Source organism: Dipodomys merriami, unplaced genomic scaffold, assembly GCF_024711535.1.
Source record: "Dipodomys merriami isolate MVZ:Mamm:240054 unplaced genomic scaffold, mDipMer1.0.p SCAF_48, whole genome shotgun sequence".
NCBI classification, from domain to species: domain Eukaryota; kingdom Metazoa; phylum Chordata; class Mammalia; order Rodentia; family Heteromyidae; genus Dipodomys; species Dipodomys merriami.
Window position 1 is genome coordinate 8638928 of NW_027206046.1, and position 12149 is coordinate 8651076.

Genomic DNA, 12149 nt, shown 5'->3' on the forward strand with positions numbered 1-12149 from the left:
ATATTCATTCATATTTCTTAGTAACTCTAGGTAAGATATGAATCTAATTTAAACAGGGAATCAGTTGTTAACAACTTTCATATTTTTGAATTCTAAAACAATCCAAAGAGGCTTTGCTCATTTTTGTCAATTTAAGTCTTTTATAAATCCAATCAATACTAGATGAGTATTCTAATAGTATGTTGGCTAACTGAGTAAATTGTAGCTAGCAACAGATACTACAAAAATATAATGGTAAATATTAATTTATTTCAGCCAAGAAACACTTAGATAAGTAATATCTGAATTCTTAGATATTCTCTTTCTTCACACTTTAAAGTATTCGCTAATACAAAGGTGACTGTGTATATATGTGACAATTGTTTGGTAATACCTACCTTGCATAAAAAAAGTGCTAGCAAACATACTGGTTGGTGGCTTAGGAGATGGATAACTAGGAGATTCACGGTTGAAATCATCAGAATTTGGGGATGGTGCATATACCTTAAAATTAAATGGAAAGTTTAATTAAAATGTAAATGACTATTACTTAAGAGTTCTTCATTCCATAAATGGTCTAAGAAGGCCTATCTAGTCTCTATAAAGGCTTATAACTAACACAAAGACTACTGCCTAAATCCACACACCAAATAGTCTATGTATTACATTTTTGTGTGACCATTATACCAGGTGGCCGAATAAAGTCTTAAATGTTGACTTGGACAACAAAACACCAATTATCAGCTTATGTTTCAAAATTTGATAAGGCAAACAAATGCCTTTGAATATGTGATATAAAATTTGGGTTCATAAAGTTCATTAATTAGGTTAAATGTTGCTGTTCTTCATTATTATTAGTAAAAGGTAGCTGTGAAAGGCATACCACAATTGTTCAGAAACTTCTTTAAATTATTAGGGTTAACAAATAAAATGAAATTCTGCTGAGGGATTTTCATTTTTTTAATTTCAAGTACACTTTTAAATCTGGCATGGCTTTAAGAAAAATCTCATTTGTTAGAGCAGTATTTTAATTTCTTTCAGTAAACTTCTGCTTCACATAAAGCAAGCTATGAACATTTTGAATTAGAAAATGGCCAACATCAGCATTCCTCTGGAAAATTAAATGGGCAGCCAGTGACCTTAATGATCAAAATGTGATCACATCATTCTTGTAACAAATAAAGGCAAACAAATAAACAAAATAGTAGCTAAAGTGATGTATGGCCTGCAGAAGTAAGCAGAAGCTGCAAGACAGAAAGGAAAGAGAAGCTATTGAGAATAGTATGTGATATTATTTTGCTTATGTTTGTTAAGAAGCACAGCCATTAAATTTCACGGCAAAATAAAAATTCTAAGTATGCACTTAACCAGAAAAAAGTAACATTAAAATTATGGGAGCATGTGTAAAAATCATTATAACTTTTCTGGACTCATATGCAAGCATCAGTACAATGGTTATATCTCTAGACTTAGAATTGGGAAGAAGGATTTTTAATACATAATTTGGTATCTTTAACCCAAGCATACATTTGTTAACATTAATAGAGAAAAAAGTCTAGGGATTGGGGAAGTAACTCTGTGGTAAAGCACTTGTCTAACATTCATGAGACCCTCGGTTGGATCCTTACCATCACCCCCACATACAAAAAGTTTTGACAATATTCTAAGATCAAAATGTACAGAAACCATCAGTTATATATTCATAAATTATCAAGCACATAATGTTTCTTTGAGGAACTAAATTATCAAGATCTCTGAAAATTACCCTTTCCTCAAACTGTGAATTTCCTCATCTGTGAAATGGTGCTAACTGGACCTACATCTGGAGGCTGAAAGGGAAGATCACATGATACATATTATAAAATGCTTACTTAGTACAATGCCTTTCACAAATAAAGAGGCAGAGTAAGACAATACTATCTTTGAATCATTCTTATTAGGAGCAGTCTTGTTGCTAAATATAGCCTGACCAGCCCTCAAACACTACTTAATCATGATTGTTGTTTGACATGAGCTTCTACACCCATACACATCACACACAGACACAGACAGGGACACACCTGAATCTCAATAAAAAGTTAAAATGTTCTGCTTCACTCTGTGGCTAGTTGTGATAATACAGGCACAGGTATGACAGTTTAATGGATTGACTTTCGGGTTTGTTCACTGTCTTTTCACATCTCAGAGATAAAAACATGCATGTGTAGTTACCTGAGTTTGACACAGATAGATATAATCCTAAGAATTATTCAGAAGGAATGTAGATAAGGGAATATGCAGATAGTTGGTTCATTATACGCATTAAACACACTTCAATCTAGTTCAAAAAGATTGTTAATATTAAGTAATTGGGTACACACAAATGTATTTGGTATGTATAATACATGCAGGGAGGTAAAGCTCTCGAGAAAGGAAGTCTGGACTATTTCCTTTATCAAGTTTCAGTTTCTAATCTCAGTTGTAACTAAATGTCCTTCTCTCCCTTTGTATATAGATTTTCTCAAGCCACAAACAAAAAGTAAAATAAATCCACAGATTTGGCTACAAAACACAAGTGAGAATCCAATTTAGAGCCATCTGAACATGTGCTTTTTTTGTTTTTAAATCACCAATGCATCTTTACAATTACACATCAGCCTTCATCTCAAAGTGTTACAGACCGAAACAACATGTGAATCTTATACTTGACAATAACAGAAAGACTCCAGTTTTGATGTGTTATCTCATGCAAAGAAGACACACATAATTTGTCACTTTAAATTTCTATATGATTCGCTAATTTGTATTTTTTTATCCACAGTCCCACTCAATTTTCATGTACCATGTCACAAATACATGACAAACTTGCACTTTTACAAACTGCTGCTAAATAGAGCATATGTTGATGGGACAATTATTAGTTGATGGCTGTCACAGAAAGCAAGGAAACCAAGAAACCCAAACACATCAGAGGAAGACATTTTCCTACTCTTAAAACATTTGAAGCTGTATGCAGAAACAGGCCTCATTATTAGTGATGAAGTTTATTTATTTTTGCTGGTCCTGGGACTTGAATTTTGGGCCTGGGCACTGTTTCTGACCTTCCTTTCCTCTATCACTTGAGCCACAGCACCACTTCGGGTTTTTTTCTGAGTAGTTAACTGGAGATAAAGAGTTTCACAGACTTTCCTGCTGAGCTGGCTTTAAACTGGGATCCTCAGATCTCAGCCTCTTGGGTAGCTAGGATTACAGGTGTGAACCACTGGCACCCAGCTATGAAATTTATTTTTAATAATAGTCTTTGTAAATGGTTTTGAAAGCAATAGACTTTCAAAGGACAGATTGTACAAAAATCATAAACAAAATCCATAAGATACTGTATTCGTGTATCTACTAACATTAAGTTCAAATTTTTATTCTAATAAAATGTTTGAAATACATGCTTCTCAAACAGGCCCATCTCACTTTACTTTCAGTATCTTAACCATAGCTTGCAAAAACACACATGCAATGTTACGAAGCAGCAGTTGTGCCAGTCTCGATTTTTCAGATCAAAGGGTTCTTGCGGCAAAGCACAACTGATGTGGTCTCAAAGAGTTTATTAACTCCAGATGTAGGGAACTAGTCAGCCAATTCCACAAAAAGAACAAGTCTCTCCTACTTACAATCAGTACTGGCCACAAATTAAAACCAGACTGCTTATGTCATCTGATCACCTGCACATAGATGCCAATTTTTTTTCTTGTTAATGACCTAATCACATGTTTAAATCTTAAGGATGATTTCTGTATCACAACAAACTATCTTAAAATTAAGAGAAGAAATATGTATGCTTTAAGATAATGAAACTATACCAGGAGTCAAATATTTTATAAAGAACAGGAAAAAGTACAATTAAGTACTTTAAGGTGTTGTATTGAAGTTTGGTGTGTAGAAATTTGTTTTAGAATTCTAGTTTCGGTTCCAGGCTTACAGAAGCTATAATGAGACTGTCCATTTTCACAAAAATGTTTTTACCTTTAAAAATAGTTCTAGAAAGCCAGACACTCCTATCCTAGAAGAACATGACTGAAAAACAAACATGTACCTCCTTTTCATTACTGCTTGAAAAGAAAACCCATTCCAATATCTAGAATGTTTTCATCCCATATGCCCCCAAATACATTTTTTTTAGAGGGGTAGAATACTTCAGGAATATTTACAATTACTCTAGCAAAAACACAATTACATTCAGTATGCTTTAGTTCATACAACCAATTGGAGTCATATGAACAAAGACAGATTCTTTTTTCCTGCTTGGATGATTTGTTTAGATATAGGATGGCCACAAATTGAAGCCAGTCAGTCAATGATCTTAGAACTCTAGAAGCTGGAACTTCTACCACGCTCCCGATGGTAATGCATCCATCCTGAAATTAATACTGAAAACACTCCTGTGAGGCAGGAAAGTATAATAACTTCCTGCTAATCATTGAGAAGTAGAAGCTTTAACTAAAACAGAAGAATAGATCCATGGCCTGTGTGATGGTTGTTTTTAAATGACCCAGATTATGAGAAGGTGGGAATTTTTTTTTTTTTAGTATGTGTGAATAACTATGTAGCAAATGAAGGATCCTTCCACGGAACATGAGGAATGCACCAAGAGAACCTCCAAGAGAGGTTTCTATGGTGATGGAAATGCTCTGTAAATGGGACCAGTAAATACCTGAAATGTGGACAGTACAACTGAGGAACTAAATTTTCTTGTGGCTTCTATAAACAAAGTTGAAACAGAACCCCAAAGAAAAGGTTAATATTTTCAATAGTCTTAAAAAGATGAACATGTTTTCCCCAGGGGCAAAAATAAAGTCTCCCTTGCAAGAAGAATTCTAAGTGGGTTCCAATGGTTCAAGGCTATAATCCTGGCTGCTCAGGAGGCTGAGATCTTTGAAGCTTGCTGGGGCAGGAAAGTCCCAGAGACTCTCATCTCCAATTAACCACAAAAGGCCAGAAGTGGAGCTGTTGCTCAAGTGGTCGAGTGCTAGCATTCAGTGAAAAAAAAAAAAAAACTTAGGTTCAGAGACCAGGGCCATAGTTCAAGCCCCAGGACTTGAAAGACAAAAAACAAAAAACAAAACAACAAAACAAAAAACAAAACCACCAACAACCAAAAAACCCCACCAATTCCAGTTTCTTACAAAGTATCTTAAAAGTCAGTGACTGCTTTGGCTTGTTAACAATACAGGTAATGACCTGTTGTTGTTTTTGGTTGGTCGTGGGGCTTGAATGGTGGGCCTAGGCACTATCCCTCAGCTCTTCAGCTCAAGGCAAGCGCTCTACCACTTGAACCACAGCACCACTTCCTGTTTTCTGGAGGTAAGAGTCTCACAGAGGGCTGGGAAGGCAGCTCAGTGATAGAGTGCTTGCCTTGCATGCATGAGGCCCTGGGTTCAATTCCTCAGCACCACATAAGCAGAAAAAGCTGGAAGTGGCGCTGTGGCTCAAGTGGTAGAGTGCTAGCTAGCCTTGAGCTGAAGAGCTGAGGGACAGCACCCAGACCCAGAGTTCAGGCCCCACGACTGACAAAAAAACAAAAAAAAAGTCTCAAGACTTTCCAGCCTGGGCTGCCTTTGAACATTGATCCTCAAATCTCAGCTTCCTGAGTAGCTAGGATTACAGTTGTGAGGCACCAAGGCTTGGCTGATTACCTGTTTTTCAATCGAGAAGAAAACAATCTCTAAGTTAAAATTTTAAAGTTTCTTTTCAAGTGTATTTCTCTGGTTTTTTACTGTCAATGTTATAATTTCCTTAATAATCACACTTTTTCTGGAAAAACATGAAATTCTTTTTTTTTTTTTCTGTCAGTCATGGGGCCTGAACTCCGGGCCTGGGCACTATCCCTCAGCTCTTCAGCTCAAGGATAGCCCCCTACCACTTCAGCCACAGCGCCACTTCCGGCTTTTTTTCTTTTTGCTTATGTGGTGCTGAGGAATTGAACCCAGGGCCTCATGTGAGGCAAGCACTCTACCACTGAACCAACTTCCCAGACCCCTAAAACTTGAACTTCTAAAGGACAGTTAATACTTGTTTTCTAGGATAACAGTGAATAAATCCACCATTCCATCCTAGAATCTGATTTCCTTTCTTCAGAATGCTCATGATTCAGTGGAAAGGAACATTGATTTTTCTCCCCCAAAACATTAAGCGGCCCAGGACAACATGCTTTCCGGGTAAGGCTTATAGTTTCAGCTCACTAGCATTCATACACACTTGAATCAACAACAACAATGACAATGACAATTTTTCTTGTGCTCATTGCTATAATCTTAAGATACTTGCACTAAATTTGGGGGGCAGGGACAGGATCCAAAACAGATTTATGTGAAAGTCCTTGTCATTCAATGGCTTTAACATTTTATGTTCAGGAAATTTTTCATGACCATGTTTTCCTGACCATAAAATTGTTATATTTAACTATCCAAGGCCTACAGACAAGTCTAGAGATTTGAATTTAATTGTATTTTTTCTCATGTTAATTAGCACTAAATCCTCCAACAGAACAAAATTGCAGTTCTATATAACTCATGAAATGGTTTTGTGCTTTTAATAATCAAAAATGTTTATTTGAAAAAAGTAAGTCTTAGGGCAATTTAAAATGTAATTTGAGTTACTTGCTACTCTGATTCTTGAGCAAAAACAAATTACGTGGGCAGACAGATGCCAAAACTCTGGCTAAGCCAATTTTCAGTACAGTGAATTCCTATTAGAAAAGGAGACTTGAGACTTGCTAGTCCAATTTTCTAAGTTTTTAAAACATGCCAATGATAATTTAAAGTTCTTCATCTAAGGTGAAAACTAGTAAAAACTTGACTGGCTGGGCATTCAGTCTAGTGGTAGTATTTGTGAGGCCCTGAGTTGGATCCCAAGCAATACTCTCCCCCCTCCCCAAAGAAGTACAGAAATTTTACATGACTAGCCACGCCAATTAAGTGTTCATAAAATTGTTATGATCATATATGCAAGCTATATTTATAAAACTGGTGTATAGTGTTTTGCTCAGTGACATTTTCTTTCCAATGCATAATATTTTCATACAAATGGGATCACAAACGTTAAGATTTTAACCTTTTGTTATGAAATGTAATTTTTTTTATTCATACCTGATCTTGGGCAATTTTACTTATACTTGATCTTGGGCAATGAACCTGGATTCAAATTCTGAGCTTACTAACTGGATGGAGTTTGGACAAATTACTTAAGTTTCCCTGAACCTTATTTTCCTTACTAATAAACCTAGGCTATTGCTAGATAGTGTCAGTGAGTGTCTGATTTTGACTCAGATGAACATGAAGTTTTCTCGTTTCCTGGCCTGGGGCAGCCCTCATAGACAGGTTAGCTTTTGGTATCTTCTTTCCTATATTCCATTCAAGAAGCTTCACATTTAAAGTGTGTTTTCAGCTTGTGCTAAAAACTTGGAGTTCTGCTTCCTGTCTCATAAAATAATCCTCTGATACAATAAAAGAAAAAAAAAAGATAATCATGTCTGGCTTGCTGTAATTCTTTTACCTGGAAAAATCTGCAACAACTTCGTTCAAGGCATAGAAAAATGGAGGCTGCTTAGCTCAGAGGCAGGACAAAATTACAGCTTTCAAGATAAAGAAATGATGGAAGTCCTTTCCTTCCCACAACTTTCCATTCTTGACTTCTACGGTATTCTATGGTTTTGCATAAAGGGCATAATTTATTTATATCAATGAGGATGCTGCATGCAGATCAAGTTCTTAAAAAGGAATCTTAGAAACTCACTATTCTTTGCTATTTCTTAAATCTTAAAAAGGTATGTAATTTTCAAAGTAGTCCTAATTTTCCTATTTATCACAAGCACACACTAATACTTTATCCACGTGATGCACAGTACAATCATACAAAAGTCACATATGACACCGAACATTAACTCTTCCTTTCAAAAAAAAACACAACAACAAAAACAGAACAAAACTGACCACATAATCTGAGGTAACACAATATGAAAAGGCTCTTCCAGACTGCTTAATCTAACTTTTCCTAGAATTTGTTCAGTTTTATTAAAATATTACAAAAAGAATACCTTTAAATGTATGAAACTAATTTGTAAACTTAAACACTAGATTTTATAACAGGCGATTTATAACAGGCTAAGAATTTCTCACTATCACAGCAACCATAATGGGATATTAAAAATGAAATTGATACAAACTTCTTAGCATTAAAAAATATTACTCTGTTCTATCATCTTAAATCAATAAAGTAGGATTGAAGAGCTTAAATTTAACCTCTTCACCATGAGAATGAACAAATAGTCCACCATCCAAGTGAGGAAATATATTTCAGTTGAGTCTATTAATATTAATAAAGGCTTATTAATATTAATATAAGTCTAGAAACACTGTTACAAAGCATTGATAGGGTAGACATTTCCCAATAAATAATATGATACATTTACATAATGCTGAGAGAATTGCCACATAATTTATATACATCACATAATTTTCTTATCAAAGAAAATTGAACTTAAGAATAGTATTTCTAATAATTTTAGTATATTTTCTAGTAATTATTACAAAATAACAATGTTTAATAGAAGAGATGAATAGAAATAAAATTCATATTAATTCTTGGGTCTTATGCTTCAGAGGACTAATAAGACCATGTCTCATTTCTGTATGCAGTTTTCAAGAATATATAAGTCACCTTTGACCTATATCAGGCACAGGCTATCAATTTTCAAGCTACTTCTCTACCATAGCAACTATGCCATCTACCATAAGCCTGGAAATACTTAATACTATCAAAGCTGTCCCTACCCCCTCAGTCAGAACAAAGAGAAATGTTGTAAAAGAGGGATCTGTGCTCTTAAAGGAAAAAAACATAAACTCAATTTGAGTTAAGAGTCTCACTGCTTCAGGGGCTTCATATAATTAATTTTAGTGAACTTTTGTGCATGTGTGCACATACATATCTATATACCATCTTTAAAGAGCGGACAGTTTTACTTAAAATCAGCCCCAAAGGCCAGTACTTTTTGAAAGGCAGATGGCAAGGAAGTTATTTGAAATCAAGTATTTTTACTTATCTATCTAAATCTACTTCTCACACTCTCTGCAGCCTGAACACACTTCAGTCAGTTTAAAGATATTTTGGCTTGGAAAATCTTCAATTAGGAAAGGTGTCCCAAAAGCTGACATGCAACCAAACCACGAACCTAATATAAAGTAGTCAACAAACAAGAGGGTATCTTTATTAGTTCTCAGTACCCTACTCATAGCCAAATGCTACTTTAAAACATTTTCAAGTGGTAAAGAGCATTTTGTATCTACTTTAAGAAAATGTAATTATAATTTCTTCTACTTCAAACATAAAAAATTGTGCCTCCATCACTAAAATCACGTAATATGTGGTTTTTAAGGTGTCTGGAGGGGCAATTTTTTGTTTTTGGAAGATGGAGGATGAGATTACTGACGTTCTTACACAAAAAAAAGGTTATACTCAGCCGTACAGCATTATAAATGTTTATCAAATACTTTATAAAAATAGCACCTATTGAATCTCTAAGAAAAGTTTACTTTCTTTTTAGAACATAAATAATACTCTGACTTTTGGGAATTAATTACACTATCATTAGTTTAAAGAATAGAAAAGTCTTGCTTAGCAATATTATTTTAAAACACCTAACCATGTGTTATAAATTGGCCAGGAATATATTCATTGGAAAATATATAAATGCATTCTTTTAAAAACAATGATTTATTTTATGAATCTGTACAGGGTCAAAATTCTAGTATGATTAGAAACAGATGGTATCCCAGAAAAGCCAGGCTCTGGACCTGAAACTCCAAACAGGAAATACGGCCCTCACTAGCTGACTGGTTCCCTAATCATTCCCAGAGCTTCATACTTGTTGTTTTTATGAATATCCAAGATGACTTTCATCTTCCCATTGCATCTACAAAGCAACAAACAGTACTCATGTATATACGTGTGTACTTATACATAAATTACACATAGTATATGAAGATACCAAAATAAACATACTTTCAAGCTCACTGCAAATAAAGATATATGGCTAAAAATAACTCACAAATGCAAATTTATTTTCCATGTCATCATTAAAATAAAGTAAAAGCCACCAACAATACTGTTGAAGACACTTTACTCGCACAAGTTATAGATAGTCTAATTTATCTTAATAATTAAAAAAAAAGCCCCACAGATTTAACTAAATAACACTTAAACTACCCAGTTTTCCCATTAAACAAGTCAGTAAGAAGCTATGTGAACAAAGAAAAGGCTTACCGTTTTCCCATTGTAGTAATACATCAAAGAACTACTGCCCATTCCAGGGACAGGATAAGCACAATACATGTTGATTTTGAAAATGTTACTCTTTGCAGCTAATACACACAGCTTCTCTCCAAGATATACATCCACCCAGGCAAACAGGGTAAGTCTTCAGTACTACGCATCCACACATGGATCTACTCAAAAGGAACTTATGCAAAATAGGACTGAACCAACTCACAGAGCACAGAGGGAGGGAGGGTTTATGCTGTAAGTAACCTCTTTCAATTTCCACCAAGCTCTTGCATTTGTGGAGGATAGCAGTAAGACAAACTTCGGGGTATTAAAAGAAATACTCTAAAGTCTTACATTCTACCTAAAGAGATAGCCCTAAAGGTAAATATCCAGAGAATTATTAACTTTGTTGTGTGCATATATATGTATATTCACATGTGTGTATATACAGGCAGACCAGACAAAGGAAGGTAAACTGACACATTTGCTAACTTGTTTTTTAGTTTAATTAAATTATAGCACTTGTGGCAAGGAAACCTTGCGTACTACACCTCTAGAAACATTACCATCTGGCATGGTCTAAAGTTGCTTCTAACTCTGATAAACACATGATCACACAATCCAGGAACTGGAAACACCAAAGCACGTGTAACAAGAAGGATCCAGACAGTTAAGCCTTGCACAAAGTTACTTACTGGAGAAGGCAGACCATCGTGTAAGTGCCTCTTAACTAACTAGAACAGACCATGACTTAAATAAAGTACTTGTTTTTAAAATGGAAACATTTAACAATACAGATGTCCAGTTATAGAGTGCCTTGAATTTCTCATTCACAACACCAACAAAAAGTTTATTTTAAAGTGCAGTTTTCTAGAACATCTAATCAGTAATAAATAGAAAGAAAATAAGGGGTTGTTTCCCTTTATATAAAGTATGAAAGGCTGTGTGTGTGCAGACAAAATGTGCAATGTAGCTAGTAACCTTATTGAAAGTTTCCTAGAAGCCTTTTCTTCAAAGTTCATTATTGTTCTTAAGGAATCTTTTATGTATTTATGTTTTGTGTCAATCCTCAAATTTCTCAGAAAGGAAGTATTAGAATAAATATACCAAAGATTTTCTAACTCACAAAAATACTTCAAAGAGGTTTTTAAAAATCATCTCTAAATACATTTCTCTCACATGAATACATTTTGCTACTCAAAAATTTTCCAATTTATCTCTGGTTGTAGATTCGAATCCAGCAAAATGGAATACCAACTTCTCTTATTTTTCTTCTCATTTTCTCCACTAAAATCTCTTTGTGTTATCTCTTTCTCTGTGCTTTGTGGGTTACAGCAGGCCTGTATTAATCAGAGAACTCACAAGCTGCAAAAAAGAGGGCATACCACTTTATTATTTTTTTTATACCTTTCACAAAGCAGAAAATCTCTGTGCAGTATGTTAGAAAAAGTCTGTAAGAGATCATCATCATCCCCCCCCCAAAAAAAAACAAATTGTGCACTCTTATGAAATATGTTGATCAAATCACAGTAGAAAATGGAATCAGACAATAAAGCCAGCTAACTTCACAGTGTTTATAAAAGCTGATGGTATCGGAACAACAATAAAATCTCCCCATACTCTCCAGATATAGAAAAGGCTAAGCAGCAGCTGCAAAAGAACATCCCAGTACAGCAGACTATTAAAATGCCAGTCTGCAGAGTGCTGTGCAACTTCCTCCCTCCTGAGAGACCACAAAGACCCATTTCAATCCTTGGAGAACTGTGTAAAAAGCTTTGATTTACAATTAACAATGCCACATCTTAAAACCATTCAAGTAAATTTTAGTCTTTATAGACAGTCTTTCTCTATTGACAGAACAGCTACTATTTAAAAGAAAA

General features: G+C 34.8%; 1 protein-coding gene across 6 annotated transcripts in view; it reads right to left on the reverse strand.

The window, feature by feature from the left end:
• Positions 1-12149, reverse strand: part of Tcf12 (transcription factor 12) — a 281258-nt gene that overhangs the window by 51400 nt on the left and 217709 nt on the right. For 4 of the 6 annotated variants that reach the window (XM_069995334.1, XM_069995336.1, XM_069995335.1 and 1 more), the window contains one exon: positions 378-483. In XM_069995334.1, the coding sequence (XP_069851435.1) occupies positions 378-483 (106 nt within the window). Of the gene's footprint in view, positions 1-377; positions 484-10269; positions 10444-12149 lie in introns of those variants that run through there. The other 2 variants (XM_069995339.1, XM_069995338.1) reach the window with 1 other exon arrangement.